At 39.4% G+C, this 20,988-nt stretch overlaps 2 protein-coding genes across 3 annotated transcripts; both read right to left on the reverse strand.

Annotated features, from left to right (window-relative positions):
• Positions 1 to 3: 3 nt before the first annotated feature.
• Positions 4 to 10,338, reverse strand: nfe2l1b (nfe2 like bZIP transcription factor 1b). Of its 2 annotated transcripts, none has more exons than XM_074619755.1 (6): positions 10,097 to 10,338; positions 8,302 to 9,114; positions 6,765 to 6,986; positions 4,180 to 4,269; positions 3,921 to 4,079; positions 4 to 3,453 (listed from the first exon to the last, which is right to left on the reverse strand). In XM_074619755.1, the coding sequence occupies exons 2-6, from the start codon at positions 8,857 to 8,859 to the stop codon at positions 2,077 to 2,079; spliced, it is 2,406 nt and encodes an 801-aa protein (XP_074475856.1). In that variant the 5' UTR covers positions 8,860 to 9,114; positions 10,097 to 10,338; the 3' UTR covers positions 4 to 2,076. The 2 variants fall into 2 exon arrangements, with proteins under 2 accessions (XP_074475856.1, XP_074475857.1); XM_074619756.1 differs by lacking the exon at positions 10,097 to 10,338 and adding an exon at positions 9,202 to 10,014.
• A 1,701-nt stretch (positions 10,339 to 12,039) lies between these two features.
• On the reverse strand, positions 12,040 to 20,314 carry cdk5rap3 (CDK5 regulatory subunit associated protein 3). The gene is made up of 14 exons (XM_074619766.1): positions 20,167 to 20,314; positions 19,853 to 19,898; positions 18,114 to 18,245; positions 17,664 to 17,764; positions 17,465 to 17,513; positions 16,779 to 16,957; positions 16,417 to 16,553; positions 16,152 to 16,293; positions 15,767 to 15,874; positions 14,475 to 14,556; positions 14,278 to 14,366; positions 12,694 to 12,899; positions 12,436 to 12,607; positions 12,040 to 12,178 (listed from the first exon to the last, which is right to left on the reverse strand). The coding sequence occupies exons 1-14, from the start codon at positions 20,170 to 20,172 to the stop codon at positions 12,113 to 12,115; spliced, it is 1,515 nt and encodes a 504-aa protein (XP_074475867.1). The 5' UTR covers positions 20,173 to 20,314; the 3' UTR covers positions 12,040 to 12,112.
• Between the last annotated feature and the right edge of the window lie 674 nt (positions 20,315 to 20,988).

Raw genomic sequence — 20,988 nt, forward strand, 5'->3', positions numbered from 1 at the left:
GAGTCACAGGTGAAAATAAAAACACTTTATTAATCAATAAAAACAATTCTTGATTGCCGGCAAATATCTCAAAACAGAGGGAACTACATCCAAACTGAAAGCAGAGGGTGAGACCGTTATGGAGACATTTGACAAACTACATAAATCATGACAAACACAAACATGAAAATATTTACATAACAAGACAGACAAAAAAAAAAGAAAAGTGCACTAAGTAGTAGCAGTACTAAATAGTTGGGTGTCGTACCGACTGGGTTACACTGACGTGAATGTTAACCAGAGTTTCATGCCTGAATATCACATTTAATGAGGACACTTCTCCTTTCAAAAAACTATTTTTTTGGACATCATCTTAATGTTGCGAGTTCTGTTCAGCCTCTCGTAAATATTCTAGCCTAACCGTATCGCAGCTGCAACAACTGACCTATTTTTTCTTTTTGTTAAAAGAGGGCGATGTAACATGTACCGACAGAACCTCATTCAAATAGACGAGTAATAGCACTTCTACTTTGAGAACCTTCACTTCTCAAAACATTAAAAGTGAGAGATAATGAGTGAAATAAAAGGCATTCAAATCAAAGTGGCCACGACACACACCGTCATTTCACACATTCAAATAACCTTTTTTTTTTATCTCATTTGATAACTTGGCTCACTTTGTTATCATCAACACAAAACAACTTAAAAACATAGGACTCGTAATATTTAAGCCAACGACTCGGCTTTTACAGCAGTTAAAAATAAAAAGTGCCTCAAGTGGCTTTCAGTTGGGTAACGTTGGCAAATAAATTAATTAAACGGGATATCGCTTTACCACAGCGACAATTAAATTAGTGCTTAAAACGAGGCGTCAAAGAGGAAACAAAAAATAATGATCCAGAACTGACAGCCCGGAGTCGGTGGAAACCTCTGGAGCTCCTGGCCCATCATCTTCTTTATGATTACAGGCTTTTTAAAACCAACAAAAAAAGAGTGTAGACTTTTACATGAAGCTGATGTGACCTATAACCTTGCTTATACTACAGATTATGAACAGTTAATAAGAGCCTTCCTAAACGCAGCTCCCGTATTTAAACCTGCAGCGAAGGAACAGCGACAGACACGGCAAAATGCATATAGCCAAGCCTTTTTAAAGACAAATTACAGTGCTATGTATAATTTATAAGGAAGTTGATACATTTTGCAATGCAGTGCGTCTCCTCCCTAAGACATCCCATTTGCTCCTCTCGCAGGACTTCACCTCCGGGCCTCTTTTAGCAGTGGCCGGCCCAGCAACACTCTCTCATCCTCTGAACTCCTTCTCGTCTCAACATCCACACATCAAACCCAATCTCTTCAGGGCCTTCTAAACTTAGATGCCGCCGACAGACTGACTCAAAAACTGTGGATTTTGCGACGCACAAACCGACAGAATTGGAGTTCAGCGTTTGAGCATTTAAGATGTTTTCAGATCACCATACAACCTTTGGTTAGTATAGGTGTTAATCCTAAAATGATGGACTTCCTGTAGCCTTTGGTATCTAAACTCTCACAACCATTCTTTGCCTGAACTTAAAAGCCTCAGTGACAAAAAAATCACTAAAAGTCTCCAGGGTGGGATGTGATCTGTCCTTTAAAACCTTCGGTGCATAGGTACTCCAACCGTCCTCGTCGACAGTGTTCTTTTACTCCCACTTTTCACGTCACCAGTCCCTCGTTTTTTACCCTACAAATCCATCCTCAGCGGTTTTCGGTGCAAAAGGATCAAGAGCAGCTAAAATTTTTCTAATAGCTCATTTTATGTCCTTTTACGTCCCTCGTCTCCTCGCTTATCGTTCCCCCCCCCCGTCTAAATAATGAAATATCAGTACTCAAACGAAGAGCTACTTCTGCTTCAAAGTTGTTTCCAGGGAAAAAATGTGGGAACAGAATGAAAGGGGAGAAACTAATGCAGGAAGAGTAGTCAACAATGCCATTTTTTCTACTCACCAGAATCTTCTTAAAGGAAAAAAGGACATCTCTCTTGCAATCTGCAGAAATCGTTCTTATTGATTTAGCAAAGTGATAGAATAAACAGCAGTTTGCCTCCCTCCCCCTTCACTTCTTTTTGTCTTTTTGTTTTTTCTCGGGCTTACGGTTCTGCTCGGCAGTCGTCACGCCGCGGGGCATGATGAGCACGCTGCCGTCGGCGCTGTACTGGAGCGAGTACTCGTTGGGAGGATAGGGCCGGCCCTCCTCGTCCCGGAGCTGAGTGAACACCTCCTGGTACAGACTCTGCATCTTCTGCTTCATCTGCCGGATGGAGCGGATGAACTCCATCTTCTCCTTCAGCAGGCGGGCCTTGTCGCGCCGCAGGTCATGGACGCCCTGCTCCAGGTTTATGATGGTGTCCAGCTTGCGCTTGCGGCAGTTCTGGGCCGCCATCTTGTTCTTGCCGCGCCGGCGGATGTCGCGGATGAGCGCTAGCTGGCCTTCGCTCAGGTGGTGCTTGGCGAGAAGCTCGTTGAACTCCTCCACGGGCAGGTTGATGATCTTCTCGTTGGAGAAGGGGATTTTCATGGACCGGGCTCGGCGTTCGTCGCGACTCGAGTGCTTGTCGAGCAAGTCCTGAGAAGGCTGAAGCTTGGAGTGTTTGTCGCGGACGGTTTTCTTCCCGGTTGAAAGGGGGAGCTCCGGATGCTCATCGAACGCAGAGGAAAGCGGCAGGTTGTAGGTATGATTGTGGCCGATGCTGTCGAGCTGAGGGAGGCCGTGGAACTGGGAGGGGTCCTGATAGCTCATGCGGCAGAGCTTACTGTACCCGGGCTGATAACCACCGACAGCACCTTCCTCCGTCTCCGCGGTGGCGACCTCAGAGTCCGTGCTGTAGCCCACAGCTCCCTCCTCGGAGAAGGTGGCGGACGTCGAAGACGAAGACGCTGCCGAAGAGCAGGATGTCTCGGAGCTGCTTGGGGAGGCCGGGCTGTGGCTGGAGTCCAGGGAAAGACCAGAATCTGAGTCAAGCTCATCCTCCAGCTGGGAAGCTTGGGCCTGGCTGAAGCCCTCCTCCATGGCGAGGTCCAGCAGGCTGATCTCATCGAGCATGGACTCTTCCAGCAGGTTGCTGAATGGATCGGGCAGGATAGGCGTGGATGTAATGTTGGTACTAGAACTATTAATGTGTGGCGGCAGAAAGATCCCGGTCAGGTTAGTGGCTCCAAACGTGGAGTTGATGTTGCTGGAGTTGCTGGAGGATAGTCTGAGCATGGTGGTTCTCGGCGGGATGCTAGTAGAGTCCAACTGGGGGGTGAAAATCTGGGGGAAGTCTTGGCTGCAGCTGGGGAGGGAGGCCTGGTGGAGGCTGACATCCTGGTTCACCGGCGTCGGGCGAGTAGAGACTCCAAAGTTTCCCACATCGTTTGACTCAGTCGTCCCACTTGAGCCGCTGTCACTGCTGGAGTTGCTGTGGGGCGAACTGCTGTTCACTTCCATTGCCTTTGAACAGAGAGATTTTGTTAAATATACACACACTTCTCAGATTACGAAGCACGTTTTTGTGCAAAATTATTATGAGACAAAATCTGTATTTCTCTCTACTTTTTAAGGTGAAATTATTTCACACTTTGACGTAGTAAAGAGGCAGTTTTTCATGGTGCTTTCACATCAGGGACCCGGAGCGGAGTACACTTGACCCTAAAGTCCAGTTCGTTTGATTAGTGTGAACGCTCCGTACTGTACTCGGGCATGGGTAGGCGAGAGGTTCCTTAAGATATAGACTCGGGTACGGATCAATCGTACCTAATATGAAAACACCCTCATACTTCCATATATGTGTTGAAATACAGAAGGTTTTGTTATGACCTCTGTGAGTTCCCAGACAACAACTATATTAATGGTGTCAGGACAAACAAATACATCTCACAAGTTTAAAAGTGATGTGTTTTTTTAAAAAGTGGCCATACCTGTAGCTCCATGATGGCCATGATGTCCTGCCACTGCTGCTCCAGGTCTAACTGTGGCTCCGCCGCTGGGGGCAGCGGTGGAGCCACAGGAAGACCCTGAGACGTAGAAGGAACTCCTTCATTGGAAACTGTTTCCGGGGTGACAACCGGAGCTGGAAACTGATTGAAAAAAATCATTACAAAGACATTATAATAACTTCACTGTCGTTTTATCTAACCCAATGATACTTGCAATGCAGGTGAAACAACACGTCTTTACCTCCGATTCTTCTCCAAAAGGGAAAGTGGCCTCCAGCAGCCTCAAGCATTCTTGTAGAGACAGTGAAGTCTGAGAGCCGAGACCTGGGAGCTGCGTAACAACAACAGAAGAGATAGAAATACAGTCAAAGGTAAAGTGTAAACCTCTTATAGTGATCACATCATGACTGTTATTTGAGTGGACTACACAAGCTAGTCTGAGGAACACCCAGTTTCACTTGCTGCATCTCGTTGGCTCGTTTTTGTTTGATATAAGCTTCGAGGAGTTTTTTTTTCCTGCTAGTAGAAATATAAAACGTCTGCAGATGGATAATGGCGGGTTGTTTTGATCACTAATAGCAACTCCTTTTAGTGAGGCTATAACTAAAAATTCATTCTGCACCTGATGTTTGGGTGAGCCAGCTGCTTCTCTGGGTGCGACAGACACACCCTGGAACACGCGTGGTTACACCATTACTCAACACGCCTCTCTTTTAACTCTGATTGGGAAAAAATCCTGCCCTGGACCTTTTCCACAGCAGACGTTTTGACTTGTCATAGCAGGAAAAGCACACATGAAATTGATAACGATGACTCAGTTCCATTATAGGGCTTTAAAAAAAAAAATCGAATTGTGATTATTTAGACTGATATTGCAATATGATTTAGAGACTCTAGACTCAGGTGAGTTTAATCTGCCTGATTACTGTGTTTGCTCTGCTGCCACCGACCAGACCTGTGGACCTTCATGCTGGTCAAGAGCATCTAAAGTGAGTTATTCTTCAAGGTTTATCAGTTTGGTAATGCCATGTGTTTGTTTAATTAAATGTAGGATTAATTCCAGTGTAAAACTGAGGTGTTGTTTGAATATTATATAACTTTGTTCAGAGCCAATGAGGATTTGATAATTAAGATGGTTACAATGAGTGAAGACATGGAGCTGATATCTTAATGTCATTCATCGTTCTCTGTTTGTGTATTTATTACAGGCCCACCACTTGATGAAGTTAAAGGGGATGTGCATGTCAAAATAAAGTCCTTTTTGGTGGAATCTGCTGGCTCTAAGGTCACTAACTCTGGTGCCTCAGGTCCGATACTTGGTGTCCCTAGACTCCAGGTTTACACCTAAAACAGGTGTTTTGACACACATTTCACCTTTGACAAACACACTACATTCCTGTCTACACCTCTGTGTACATATATTACTTCTCACCATGTATATATATATACACTACATCCCAGCTCCCAGTTTTCTGAAATACTGTCTTCAACTAAATTACAAATGTACTATTTTATATCTATGTTTATATTTATTTTAACTGCACTATTTTAAGCCTTAGATTATCATTTTGCTTTTACATTTACCCTTTCATTTATACATATTTTATGAGCATCGTTGAAGGAACCTGAGAACCTTGAACGAATATTACGCCTCCTACGATTTGAAAATTGCAGTAGGTCATATAAATTTTTGATAAAATTTGATAAAAGTGTCCCAGTTAGCTTTTCCAGTGAGGAATGCTGCTATCATTATGAATACACCTGTACTTTTCCTACTATGACATGTCAAAATGTCTGCCGTGCAAAAGGTCTCTTGCATAAATATAGACTATACATCGCTTGTACAGATCGGGTGATCACTCTCTAACAGTTCTCATGACCAGCAGATGGATTTGATGCTAAAATCATATATCTCCTCTCACACAGTCCTGTGGTTGGTCTGCTTTGCTTTCACACCACAAACAAACTACCCCAGATTCACTCTAGTTTTGAAATATTTGTGTTTTTTTCGGCACTACTGTATGTCCGCCATTTTCGTTGCTTTCCCTGCTTACGATCTGACTCCTGGTCGCTACGTTTTTATAGAGGTTGACACCCAGAAACGTCCCAAACAACAGCAACATAAGAAAATCCAGACAGAGAGCTGCAGGGTCTCTGCAGATACAGACACCACCAAACACTTCTAGTGGGTCAGAAGTGATGAGAGGGATTATTTTTGTATCAGTCCATACGTTGTTTTTTAGGAAAATCAAACTCTTTGTGCCTTTTTAATGCTCAACTACTGTGATCAAAACAGAGCATTCTGTCTAATACAATATAAACAAAAGAACAACATTTAGGTTCATAAAAACGTCACGGATGCAACGAATACCAGCACTGGATAAGCTGCACGTGTGTGCATCTGTAGGTTTACATTTATACGTCATGGCGGCTAATGAATCTGAATGACCACTGAACTACTGGAAAATTCTATTAAGCCCTGAAATAAAATGTGATTTAATAGTAATTTAACCTCATAAAATTAACAGCTTGATCTCTTCCTCCTCTGTCTGAGACTGAACTCATTGACTGCTGCGACACAACGAGATGAATCTCTTGCATTCAAACTGAGCACAGATGAAACACAATTATTCAATGGTGAAAGAGACAAACTGGAAATGTCTCCAGATGAATAAAAACTCATATTCAGCAGACTAAATTATTTTTTATCTCCACCGTGCAGCTCCCAAGTTTCTATTTTCTTTTTATGCACTATACGGCAGTTAAATGTACCGCCTGCCCACCGGATGAAACACTAGGATATCGAGATCCATTTAGTGTACAAACCTGCTCTGGGATGCTCTCTCCAGTCTCCCCGTCCACCGGCTGAGCACCTTGCAAGTTTACTCCATTTCTCCAGCTCTCTTGTTCCTCATTCCCGTCTTTGTTCTCATGTGGGTTGGGCTTCTCCTCCTCGCTCTCCTTCTGCCGGTTGCTGTAGTTGAACACTTCTCTTCCTGCACCGAGGTCGATGTCCTGTCTCCATAGGATGTCAATCAAGTCAATGTCCTGGAAAAACATATAGCAACCATTGAGAAATGGCCCTGTGCAGAGAAAAGTTACTTTAATAACCAGGTATCATGTTTGCATTCGATGTATTATATGTGGGCCATTTATGATTGAATTATTTACTTATATATGATAATAAACTTGTACTTGTACTGTATCTTTTTTAACAAGCAGTTGGTTTATACAAGAGTGGGTAATTTTGACAGATCATGTAACAGAAATGTAGTCAGATGATGCAACCATGACAGAAACACTTTGACATGGTGGTTAACATGTGATCGGGAACAAGTCTCAGTTCATTACAGTCCAACAATGACTTTGTGTGACACCTAACTCCGCTGCATCAATATCACCATTATGTGCAAGTTCTCTCAAAGAACTAAAAATAAACAGAAACCGCTATCATACACAGAAATGTTGTTAATAATAACAAGCAAATGTAAAAAAAATTTTTATTTTGGGCCGCTTTAAGAGAGTAAATGAAGTTAGGTTACTGTTTACTGTGGATTAAAAGTTTCACTTTCATAAACAACATGGACTGTGACAAGAATCACAGCTGTAATGAATGTGACTCAACTGGTTTGACTAAAAATATCTGACACTGATTAAAGACCAAGGCCGTGTGGACCATGAATACTATTTGTAAATCCATTTAAAGTCAGTGTATATGTTTAAAGTTTTTGGAATGTATTATATGCTGCAATGCCCCCAAATAGTTATGAAACTGATACTAACTCTTATAGTAGTTATGATTAACTGATTATGTTGTTACGGTATTTTAAGTGTACAAAAATGCTTTTCTGAATATATACTTTATTTCTGTGGCTTATGATGCTACTTGAAAGATTAGTTTACCACTAAATTAGGCCTTTCAAAAAATGTACATCCAAACTAACATTGAATTTCTCAACTGTGCTGGGTTTATTTCAACATAAATACATAAAAAATGCTGCTCGTCCAATGACTTTGTGACACAGCAGGTGAATGTGGTGCAGGGCTGCCCCCGCTTAGTCGACTAATCGGTTGTTTTGGTCTTAGTCGACTAAGATTTCTTTAGTCTATTAGTGGGTTTTTTTCTTTTTTCACGCTAAATTACTTATTTCTAAGAAACGTATGAGCACATCTCTGGTAAATACCAGATTTAAAGTGGTGCTTTTATGATTCTCTGTGGAAAAACTCAGTTTTACAGATCTGTCGAGTGTTGACTAAGAATTTCTTTGATTGAGTACAGCCCAAGCAGCTGTCAAAAGGAGGTGTCTGCCCCCTCTTTTTGACAGCTGCTCCCCAGAGTGAAAGTAGAAACGAGCTGCAGTACCTCTTTGGTGAGGTCGTCGTTGCCATCCCTGCTGCCCTGCTCCTGGTTGCCCTCTGGGGCCACGGCTCCCAGGCTGCTGTCCGCTGCGTTCAGGTTGTACGTGGATTCAGGTGCTCCGCTTCCTCCCCTCATGGCCGGGGTAGCGTCAGGGTTGTTAACGTCCTCTAGGCCGCCCCCATTGTCCAGGGTGATGCTGGGGCTGGACTGGCTGCTGGTGGACACCACAGTCTCTGAGTCACGATGCACTAGCCAGGTGTTGAGCTCGGTACTGGGCACGGAGAGGCGATCCAGCTGGCGCACCTGGTTCAGCAGCCGCCGAGTGGTGAAGAATTGGTCGAGGTCCACACTCTTTGGATGGATGCCATAGCCGTCCAGCGTGTTGCGCAGGTTGTGAAACTGTGTCTGGGTGTAGGCTGAGCTAGGGCCCAGGATGATCTCTCTCAGTGGGGGCAGCTGATTGCTCAGATAGGTGTCAACGTCCACCCGCACCCCAATGAGGCTCAGAAGGATGGTGAACTGAATCAGGCCCTCTGTGAAGTATTTTTTCAGGTAAAGCATTTCTTTACAAAGGAACAAAAGGTGAAAGTAAAAAAAATTAAAAACAAAAACGGGGGGGCCAACTAGCTTGGATCTGTACTTGTACCCGGAGACATGAAGATTAAAAAAAGTGGTTGAAAGATAGTGAGGGGGGTCTTCAACAGGATGTGTTTAAAAGGCATGTAATAAGATCCACGACGGGGGTGTTCACTCTGATGAGAGAGTCCAGTTTGTGTCCAAAGCTTTCTTCTTCATACGGTTCTCATCTTCCCATTCCTGACAACAAAAAGTGAGACATTTTATTACTTCAAAATTAGTTCATACATGATAATCACACAGCTTTCAGCCCCACACAAGTCTTACCTACACATGAAACACATGTTAATGAAACACAAAAAGATCAGGACTTGCTAGCCCACTGCAACCACTCCATCTCCATCTCCATTTCCATCTCCATCCTCCCAAAGACTAGAAGAAGAAGTGATGTCGGCTCAGAAGATTCAGCAGCCCAGAGATGGTGCACAGAGAGCTTTAGGCATCACCCCACCCTCTGACAGGACAAACTACTTCTTGTGGGTGCTGCTGAAGGTGAATGGGAGAGTCGAGAGAAGGCTGGCTGGCTGGCTAGCAGCAAAACCAACACCAACATTAGGTAGCAGGCTGGGTACCTCCCTCTTCTCTCCTCTTCTCTCCTCCTCTCTATCTTCCTCCTTTTATGACGTTTAAACCATTAGCTACCTTATATTTTGACACCCCACACTCATAACCACCTCGTTACATAACAATATGCATTATATAATACCTTATTTACCCCTTAAAAACAACACAAAGTGACAAACATGTACCTCTCTTTTCTTACTGGGTATATTTTGGCTAGCATCAAACTCTCCCATCAATCTCCCTAGCAACAAGTGGTGAAAAAAATTATTGACACATCGCGACAGCCAATCGCAGAGCTCAAGCGCGGTGACGACACATGACTCCAGAGAAGCCTGACCAATAGGAGCGAGGCTTGGGCGGGGCTTAAAGGGGAAAAACTCAACAGCTGTGCTAGCATTGAAAGCTAACTAACCTAGCTAGCTCTATTTTAGCACTTTTAAAAGTATTTTATGTTTAAAATAAGACTGTCATCATTCACACATTAATACTACGTATTAATGCATGTGTCTGCTATCATTAGCACACACTGTGCATCATTATAATCCATGCATAAGCTGTTATTTCGCTGTTATTACTAGTTAAATGATGAAATACTCACACATGAAGGTTTGCTAACTGTGTTTTCATTCATAACAAAACGTCCTCCAGCTCCTAACAGCAGTAATCACAGTCCTGTTTGATGTAAAGCTGCAGGGTGTTGGTGATAATGCCTCTTCCAGCCGGTCCTCTCACTGAATGGCCCACCATGACTTGCAGAACAGCTAGCTGGACGGCTAGCTTAGCTTAGCTTAGCTTAGCATGGAGCACCGCTTGACACCAAAACACGCTGCCACACTGCGCATGCGCAGAACATTCTAGTAGCAGGCTGTCATCACAAGACTGAAAATCCCCCAACTGATGATATTACACAGGAATAGCATCACTCTTTTTAAAGATATACAGTGACAAATAACTTCTTCTATTTTATTTTATTCCAGATAAATTAAAAAAAATATGTCAAAATTTTTTTGCAAATGTTTTATGATTCTATGATATCAGTAATAATATATAATAATAATAATAATAATAATAATAAAATATAATAATTACATTTTACAATAGTAATAATACAGTGTAAAATACAAGTAAAGGTCCTGCATTCAAAATCGTAGAAATAAAATTAAATGGAAAAATGTAATTAAATTAATTAATCATTATGCAGAACGGCCCATTTCAGAATAATATATATTATATTATTGTATTATAATTATTAATGTGTTCATCACTTTAATGTTGTAACTAGTAAAGGTGGAGCTAATTATAATTATTTAAATATTGTCGGATAGCTTAACCTATAGTAATATATATATATATATATATATATAATGGAAATACTCAAGTAAAGTACTTCAAAATAGAACTTAAGTACAGTACTTGAGTAAATATAATTATTTTCTTTCCACCACTGACCAATATAGTCTAATTTTTTAGATATTATGTGGCAAAAAAAGCTTCTTCAATATTTATATTACAAATAAATTAAGAAAAAATATATCTCACAATAATACAAATGTTTTATGATTCTATAATAGCAGTGGTGGAAGAAGTATACAGATCTTTAACTTAAAGTAGTACTACCATAGTGTAGAAATATTCTGTTACAAGTTAAAATCAAAATACAAAACTATTAGTATCAAACTATACTTTAAGTATCAAAAAGTACTCATTATGCCGAATGGCCCATTTCAGAATAATATATATATATATATATATATTATATTAATGGGTTATAATAATTAATGATTAATTAATATGTACATCACTTTAATGTCATAGCTGGTAAAGATGGAGCTCATAAATTATTTATATATTGCTGATAGCTTAACCTATAGTAATATAAACTTATGTTTATTTATATTTTGTATTAATAATCTAAATTTGCAAAGTAACTGAAGCTGTCAAAATAAGTATAGTGGAGTAAAAAGTACAATATTTCCCTCTGAAATGTAGTGAAGTAGAAGTATAAAGTAGCATGAAATGGAAATACTCAAGTAAAGTTCAAGTACCACAAAATAGTACTCAGGTACAGTACTTAGTAAATGTACTTACTTACTTTCCACCACTGACTGATTTAATCACACTTTAAAGATATTATGTGGCAAAAAAACAACTTCTTCAGTATTTTTTAATTTTTTATTCCAAACAAATTAAGAAAAATACATAACATCATTTTACAAATGTTTTATGTTTCTTTGATAGTAATCTGGAAAAAACTGGAGGATTATCTTAAAAAAAAATATCATGTAATTACATTCAAGAATGAAGAAGAATGAAAGTGTGTGATGTTATTGTGAATTTATTAGTTTTATTTGGTAGATTTTATATCTATTAGTTCAAGTTTTCTAAATCTCTCTCATAATATGAATTATTCATTACTTAATATGGAAATGATATTGTCTTTTAAATATATCAACAATAAGAAATGTCTGCATATAATTAATCTGGTTCGACAAGCATACACACATATTTCTTAAATGTCAAAAGTAAAGAAGACACAAGACCTATACATAAATACCACTTTTATTTCTCCAAGTAGATCATGACAAATTAAATATAGTGAATGTCACAACGTTCACTATATATTAACCCCCATTAGGTTGACGGGTCTTTTGTTGTATCGCTTTGAAATGTCGGCTTCAATCTGCAAAAACAAACAATCAGAATTACTGTCAATAATACTCATTATTATTACTGAGATCTTTCATGACGAGCCCTTTGTGTAATATATCTATATTACTTTAAATGAATCCGTAATTGTTTAATTCTCAGTATATATTAACATGGATTTAAAGATCTTGTGACAAATATTTACTGTGAGAAAAATCCTACACAACCTTGAGTGAGCTGGAAAACTGCCGACCCCGTGAACATAAATAAATTGAAACAGTAATCCAATACCATTTTCTGGAGTTCCCGGGTGCGTCCTGCCAGCAGGTCGACACGTGGCTCCAGTCTGGACTGCTCCTCCAGGGCTTCCTGCCTTTTCTCAACCATCGTGACGCCCTTCAGCACCAGAATGTCAGCCTGCTTCAACTTCTGCCTCAGCACCTCTGACACACGCTCAACATACCTAAAACAACACATTTCATACATGAAAATAATGATGATTTATGCTGACTGAAACTGATACTGTGAGGATCAGCTGTGGCAGTGTACCGTGGCGAGGCCTGAATCATAAACAGGTGCTGCATGCGGAGGGAGGTGAGGCGGCCCAGGAGGTCCCGCACCTCTGACAGCATCTCCCGGACGTGCTCACGGGACTGGCGCTGGATGACAGAGGGGGCCATCTGGAACTGGCTCATAGCGACCACATCGGCCTCCTCTCCCATCTCACTTATCCGCTGCGTTAAGAACACCTCCAGCTGTACAAACACATGAAACCAGTGTCACATGTTTGGGGTGAATCTGATACGTGATCTATTCCAGTAAACAGCACCCCACCAGGGTTATTACAGTAAACTCAAACTGAAACTAAAATGAAAATAAGCAGTGAAAGATATTATTAGTAAACTGAAACTCTATCCTTTAAGAAACTGAAACGATAATCTGGTTAAAAACTAATAAAAATGAATTTAAATTTCTTTCAGTTTTATTTTTTTTTAGTTATAATATAGCACTAAAAAGGAGACGGTACAAAATTCCGTCAACTCTCGTGACCTTGAACCACAGAAATTCAACGGACTTGACCTTCCAGGAGATGCCGCAATTGCTTCACATCGGACACTAAAGTAGCGCGAAGATTAAACATTAGGGCCATTCCTACATAGTTCTTCAGCCATGTATTTTGTATGTACTGTATATGTAGCTACATAGTTCTGAGACATTATACCCGACCCCAACAAAACAAACTTAAACTAAATATTAGGGCTTTCAAAATTAACGTGATAATAACGCGTTAACGCAAACTCGTTTTAACAACGCTAATTTCTTTAACGCATTAACACAACTTGTGATTTCTAGGTTGCAGCAGGCTCAGTTTTAAAGCTAGAGTGAAGATACTGGCATCATATGAAACTACAACTTAAGGAATCCAGCGGTACCAACCATGTCATACTAGCTTCTCACGAAGGAGGCTAAATAACGCTCCAAACTAAAACTAAATTTTGTCGAGAAAAAACTGGCATGTCCATTTTCATAGGGGTCCTTTGACCTCTGACCTCCAGATATGTGAATGAAAATGGGTTCTATGGGTACCCACGAGTCTCCCCTTTACAGACATGCCCACTTTATCCCCCTCTCCTCAGTTACTGTGATAAAAAGGTGGGTGAAGTCTGTTTTTTTTTTACCACTTGGGGGCAGTAGAACTTGTTAGCAAATAGTTGCTTATTTAAACATCCAGCAGACACAGAGAAACATTATCATTCATTTAGAGAGAATATAAGTCCATCTGTCACTCTCCTTTTAGCTTTGTTCGGTCAACTCAACTCTCTTTAGCAGCTAAATGCTCTACTACAGTATGTTCACCAGCTAGTCTCTGACTATCAGGTAACGTACAGTGGCTTTTAAAAGCTTGTTTGTTTTAATCAGAATCAGAATCAGAAAGGTGTAAGAGGTATACACTAGGAATTTTCTTTGGCTTTGTTGGTGCAGTCAAACAGTATAATAACAAAAGAATAGATAAAAACGTAGAATAAAATAAGAATAAAATGTACAATTTACAAATTTACAATTTAGGACTATAATCAAATTATGGTACCCAGAACCTTAAACATAAAGATCAAGTGGATACACCTCCATTACCTCCATTAGCTCATCAATGAACTGGCTTCGTGACTGAGAGTTCTCCAGTACGCTTAAAGCATCCTCGCCTCTGGCCACACCGTCAGGACCTGCAACATGACACATCCACGTCTTTAGCAAACAGAAATATTTCAACAGCTGAGATTGTGATAAACTGTGCAGCTATAATGGCGATTTATAAAAAGTAAAGTGGTTACAGTCTGCGCCCGTGTCCACAACTTCAATTTCTATGGGAGCTGCTTCACCGTCACCCCAGTCGATCCCACCAGCACCAGCGTCCTGTTGAGGGAGGCAGAAAGAAAGAAAGAACGAAAGAAAGTGGAACATTAGAGCAGAAGTTCCAAAACTTTTACACCCCTTACAGATGAACTCAAGTACCCCTTCATCACCAATGATGACTATTCTTAAACTGCGTAACACTGTTAGTTACATAAAAGTGTATATTGCTGTTGAATTGTCAATGTTTAGGTCAGTTTGTTAAAGTTTGTCGACCATTTGGAGCAGAATTTGCTCATTTCAACCATTTATTTCCTACTTTTTGCCAACTATTTAAACTGCGTTGGATTCTGTAAGAGCTATTTATTGTTATTATTATTTAGCTTTTGTTTTACTAATAATAATTAGTATTGTTTGATTTATTATCTAGATGTTTACTTTATTTAGATTCAAATTTGCTAGTGTTTTCTTTTGCTAGTCATTAGTTTAGTTTAACTATTTTCTTGTTTAGTATATTTCGTTATTGGTACGCAAATTGTTTTCTCTTGTTTATGTGTAACTGTGGGCACCAGTGGTTATATTGGTAGGTAGTCAGGTAGGACCAGCATGCACCTGGGCAGGCTTATGGTTAAGAGAAGCAGCGACATCCATGTTTTCTTTGTGCTTCGTTTGCTTGCTTTTTGGATAAATAAATCATCAGAAACATACATTTTGCATGGACAACGGACTCTTTTGCCTGTGTAAACCACATACCCATGGTGCATCAGTGGCCAATATGGGTGTTTTTTTGGTTTGTTTTTGAAAGACTAGTTTACATTTTGTGGATAATAGTATGCTGTGCCACAAGGGGGCAGTAAACATGTTGATGATGGATCACGCCACACAATCAAGTGATAAGTAGACACAGCTGGGTAGTTTCAGTGTGTTTGGATGTGGAGATGTCATGGTTCTTTCCTCAAAAACTAACACAATTAAGTGACACAAAACAATAAGCTAGATTCTAAATATTACACAAGTAACACAGCTAAAGAAACTACAGTCTGCAATCTACAACTACAGCAAGACGGAAGAAGAAGCCAGCGACCAAGGATTAACTAAAGGTATGCGCACCAAGAACACAAACTTCTCTTCAACCCCTTGTTCAATACTGAATGTAAACTAGGTATTAATATATAATTTCTGTAGATTGTTCTTAATTTATCTAAATATCCTCACATTAATAGTTAATTATGTTAATATAGAATCAAAATGCAGGTGTGTCCAGGTGTCTCACCTCAGAGCTCGGCTCCAGACTGATGCCCCAGTCTATCCCATCCTCAACTGTGATGACAGAGTTGACACCCTGAGTGTCTGCACTGCTGCCAAAGCTACCCCAGTCAATCTGTTTAAAAGACAATACAGGAACATCAAAGTCAGTGGCGAAAAGAAACATTAATATATTTATTTGAACTATTCTGGTATTTGTTGAATATCTCACATGAGAGGGACTCTTAAATGCATTTAGTAACCGTGATAATCTGAATTAAAAAATGTGTTGTATAAGAAAAATAAGACGGATTTAATAACAATTTATCAGTTGTGAAAAAAGTAAAAAACATGTACTTAAGTGAGAGGAAGTTTCTATTGATTATACTCAATATATAGACAGTAAAACCAACCGCATCCTCTGTGAGTGTATCAGGAGGAGCTTCCTCCACTGGCCTCTCAACGACTGTGGGGACGTTCCCCGTTCTCCACTCGTAGAACGTTGCGTTTCCTCTCTTCTGGGTGAATGTCAACATGTGCAGGATGGGTTCAGACCTACAGATCAGGACAGGTGAGCTCATGTGACAAAAAGTGAACATTTTCCATGTTTGTTTTTTTTTCTGCGTCTTGCGTGGAAGCCGTGAATAAAAGCAGAGTGTATTTTGATGACATACTCACCAGTCACATACAAAGTCTGTGAAAGCAGTATAAAGTAGGATGTGTTCCTCTAACTTCGCAGCATCTTTCCCGACTTCGTCAAGAACCGCCGGTAAATCTTTGACCAGAGCCTGAAGCTCCCGAGCCACATGTTCTCCCTGTCGGAGGAAAAACATCAATTTAAATAAAACTTCAAACTTTATTACATTTGTCATATAAACACACAGTAAGAGCCGGGGATCAAACCGGCAACCTTGCAATTAAAGAACGACCTGCTCTCCCTGCTGGACTAGAACCGCCCCTGGCAACATCGAGCAACAGAATGAAAAACGTCTACACACTGAGACTGGTAAGTTTCAGTGTTTTAATGTTCTTGTACTTACCGTGATGCCGTACTGTTTGCAGGCGACGTAGTAGCGTTCCCTCAGGTCTGCAGCCGAGCTCTGGCACTCCGTCTCCCGCCTGCTCAGCTCCTGCTGCAGCTGCTGAGCTTTAACCAGCTGCTTCCTCAGAGCTGGGCCTTCATAGCTCACGTTGCGACTCAGCAAGCTGGCCACCTCCGCTGGGACACACAAACATCTTCTATTATTAAAACAATTCTATACATGCAATTATTTAGTTTCTATAATTGGATGCTGTTTCACAATATTTTATAATAATAACGATGCAGAGAGCAGCAGCATTCATAAGATATAGTTGACAGATAGCTGATAAATTTGAAATGTTGTGTTTTGTATACCTCACCCATTTTCCCATCTTTCTTTAAAGATATGAACTTGATTTCTAATTTTTGTGGTTATTTTTTCCATTTTACGTATTTCATGTAAAAGATCCGCCCATTTGGAGTTAATGAAGTTATCATCTTTTAACCAATTCCTTGTAATTTGTTTAATTATTGCTGCCCTTATTACTAAGAATAAGTGATAATCTTTTTAGACTTTCTGGTTTGAAACAGTGACAACAGGTATTGTCTCTATAAAATACAGAGGAATGATAAATCAAATACTGTATGCAGATGTTGTCATGCTATGATACTGTATATATATATACACAGAGATATTACACTTACCCAAATAGACATTATCTGCCTCATAAAGGGACACAATCTCTTGCCAGTCCTGTGACAACAAAACATTTTAGGACAGTTTTAGAGCAGAGGAACATGACACAAAGAAATCCCCTCGGACCACTTTGTTTGTGGTACTAATAAGAAACTCCGACAGACCTGCTGCGAGACAGAAGACATCAGCTTGTTTGAATCTGCTCACCTTCATCCTCTGAGATGAATATCTGCCAAAGATGTTCTTGGAGGAAGCCTCAGTTCCCCTCAGTATCTCCACTATCCTCAGGCAGTGAAAGTAGTGAATGTCTGTCAATAAAAACAAACAAACAAAACAAAGTATAAGCATTTATACAGAGGATGAGGAGCAGGACAGACGGTTACTACACAGGAAGTACGCTTCACTACATAACAATACACATACTACTACAGCTGAAGGCTAAAGCTGCAACAAGAATGCATGGTCTAAGTGTTTATGTTAGTTTGTTTGAAATTATTCTGCCAATTTGTTTTATTGTTTATATCCTTTGAGTTATGTTTTCATGCTACACATCCTAATTTAATGTGACTTCCTAACAGATCACGATTTATTGTTTTGGAGCTGTGAGATAAATTCGAAACCGATAAGTAAGGCAAACTGTAACTATAATGGACCTACAGGAGCCGGAGAGAAGCTGCTTGATCTCCTCGTTCTCTGGCATGTCCTGGATGGAGGCGTTGATCTTCTCTCTGATGATTTTCACTGCGCTCTGCCATTTCAGATTACAGTGACGTCGATCCAGCAGCCAGTCTGTGGACACACAATGATTCAACATCATTCATAATAATATCTGAGGGTTTGACATCATTTGATTCATCTGTTGAAGGCAACAGTAGATGGAAAAGAAACATAAGACCCTACACATAAGCAGTGGTGGAAAGTAACCAAGTACATTTACTCAAGTACTTTACAGGTCTTGTACTTTACTGAGTATTTTTTACGGAGTGCTTCAATACTATTTATTTACATTTATCTGACAGCTTTAGCTACTTTTTAGATGATACTTTTTCATCCCTTCCTGTCTAGTGAAAACCACATATCTTGTTGATTTTGAATGTCTGTGATATATTGTGTAAAATGTAACATATACATTAATGCAGCAGTAATATTAATCCAGAAACATCATACTGTATATAATAGTAAAACACTGACAGGGAACATTTTACTGCTCAATCAATACTTTCACTTTCATACTTTAAGTGCATTTTGCTGATTAATACTTTTACTTAAAGGTCCCATATTGTAAAAGGTGCAATTTTCATGTCTTTTATATTATAAAGCGGGTTTAAATTTTTATAGTTTTATAAATACTGTTAAACTATCAAAACACTCAATATACGGAGAAACACACACAGCCCGTACTCAGAAATTGTGCGTTTGAAACAAGCCGTTAGGATTTCTGTCCATTTGTGATGTCACAAATATACAATATTTAGATCATTACGCGGTTTTAAACGTAAACATTCTAAATGTGTCCCAGTCTATTTCCTGTTGCAGTGTATGTGAATAACATCAGCTGACAGGAAGTAAACATGCACCCAAACTGTTGCCTAGCAACACAATTCCGTTGCAATTCTGTTGAAATGAACTAAAACGGAGCGTTTCAGACAGAGGGTAAATACAGGTATATTCAGGCAGACAGTATGAGGAAAATAAAGTTTTTTTTGAACATTACAGCATGTAAACATGTTCTAGTAGAAACACAAAATACAAGTATGAACCTGAAAATGAGCACGATATGGGACCTTTTAAAGCAACTTAATGGGAAATAGATGTTAGGAGGTTTAGATAACTGGAGAGGTGACTGCACACACAGACACACATGTACGAGTGGCTTTAAAACGGTCTATAGAGAATAACCCAATTAGTATTTTAGATTTGTGTGCTATTTCTATAAAATGTTTTTCTGAATTATTTAGTGAAACAGTGGGAATATAGCTAATGTAATATTCAGTAGACTAATAACTTCTAATATATTAGCTTATTAACCCCATTATAACTAATTTGATCTTGAGGGATCAACCCATTGCAACATATTACAGTAAAATATGGTACTTTTTACTCCACTACATTTATCTAACAGTTATTTTTCAGCAGTAGTGGAGTACATTTACTCAAGTACTGAACTTTTTGAGGTAATTGAACCTTACTTTTTATGCTGTATGCTGTGATGCAAGTATGAACCTGAAGATGAGCCTGATATGGGACCTTTAAGGACCTTATAGGACCTTTAAGTCAGGTTTTGAATGCAGGACTTTAACTAGTGGAGTATCTCCACAGTGTGGTTTAGTACTTTTACTTCAGTAACTGCACATTATGTTGAATTAACAGCAACAGGTTATATAGTTGTCTCTTACCCAGGAGCTTGCTGGTCTGGATGTCGATGGGGAGGTTTTGTATATTCTGTTGAAGTGAGAAAACAGTCAAAACATTATTCATTTACACTTTTTTTACATCATTTTTGCAGCTTTACCTTACACAGGGAGAAAATATGTAACGTTAAACAGCTAAACAGTAAACATAAAGGACAGATTATCTTCTTTATTATGCTTTATAAGTGTTTATTATTCAGTCAGCTGGACTTTGACTGTGACAGCTGGCTAACATTAGCTGGTAAAGCTACATTTAAAGCTATTAAAAACCGTGTCAGAGAGACTTTATATCATCTTACCTCCATTGTTTCTTCACTTCTTCAAAACAAAAGCAATTCCAAGTCGTTACAGCTTCATTATGTGTTGTTTTAACACGTTTTTGTTCAGGATTATTGTCAGAAAAACAGACTTCACTGTTTATGACACGTTACGAGAAGGAGAGCCAATAGAAAGAGAGGACGTTGCCTTCCGCTAAAGGACGGACCAATGAGAGCTCAGTATGCTGATTCCTGCAGCTGATTGGTGGATGGGTCAGATGGTGCAGTGCAGCAGTCCGCCGCTAGAGGGCGGTGGCGTCCTGTAGCTGAGATGAGAATCAGGAGTTTATAAGGCAAAGCAAGAACATTTTATTTATGCATGTGGTGGAAGTACTCAGATCATTAAGTAATAGTACCAATATACTAACAACAAACAATATAAACAATATACTGCTACTATACTAACAATATATAATATCCTGTAAAAGTCCTGCATTCAAAATCCTAAGAATAAGTATTACCAGCAAAATGTACTTTACTCAAAAGTAAAAGTACTTTTTCTGCAGAAAAGTGGCCCCTGTGACTTACAAATAATATATATATTTATAAAAATATGTAATGAGCTCTGTAGAATAAAATAAAAACCTGAGAAAGATAAAAAATAAATAAATAAGATAAGTTAAAATAGATCAAACAGCAACAAGTCAGTTATATTCATTATTTATCATTTATTTATTAACATTTTTGTGATATATATAGTAGTATAGTATAGTAGTAGTGGAGTAAAAAGTACCATATTTTACTGTAATATGTTGCAATGGATTGATCCCTCAAGATCTCTTGATTATAATGGGGTTAATAAGC

Source organism: Sebastes fasciatus, chromosome 20 (genome assembly GCF_043250625.1).
Source record: "Sebastes fasciatus isolate fSebFas1 chromosome 20, fSebFas1.pri, whole genome shotgun sequence".
Taxonomy (NCBI): Eukaryota; Metazoa; Chordata; class Actinopteri; order Perciformes; family Sebastidae; genus Sebastes; species Sebastes fasciatus.

Excerpts from the sequence above, each read along its gene's own strand:
- cdk5rap3 (XM_074619766.1), bottom strand. Across the intron at positions 16,958-17,464 it reads GGCAGATAATGTCTATTTGG|CGGAGGTGGCCAGCTTGCTG; the intron begins GTAAGTGTAATA and ends TGTGTGTCCCAG. Across the intron at positions 12,900-14,277 it reads TCATTGATGAGCTAATGGAG|CTGGAGGTGTTCTTAACGCA; the intron begins GTAATGGAGGTG and ends GTGTTTGTACAG.
- nfe2l1b (XM_074619755.1), bottom strand. The coding sequence starts at position 8,859 with ATGCTTTACCTGAAAAAATACTTCACAGAGGGCCTGATTCAGTTCACC. Across the intron at positions 4,270-6,764 it reads GAGAGAGCATCCCAGAGCAG|CTCCCAGGTCTCGGCTCTCA; the intron begins GTTTGTACACTA and ends GTTGTTACGCAG. Across the intron at positions 4,080-4,179 it reads CTTTTGGAGAAGAATCGGAG|TTTCCAGCTCCGGTTGTCAC; the intron begins GTAAAGACGTGT and ends TTTTTCAATCAG.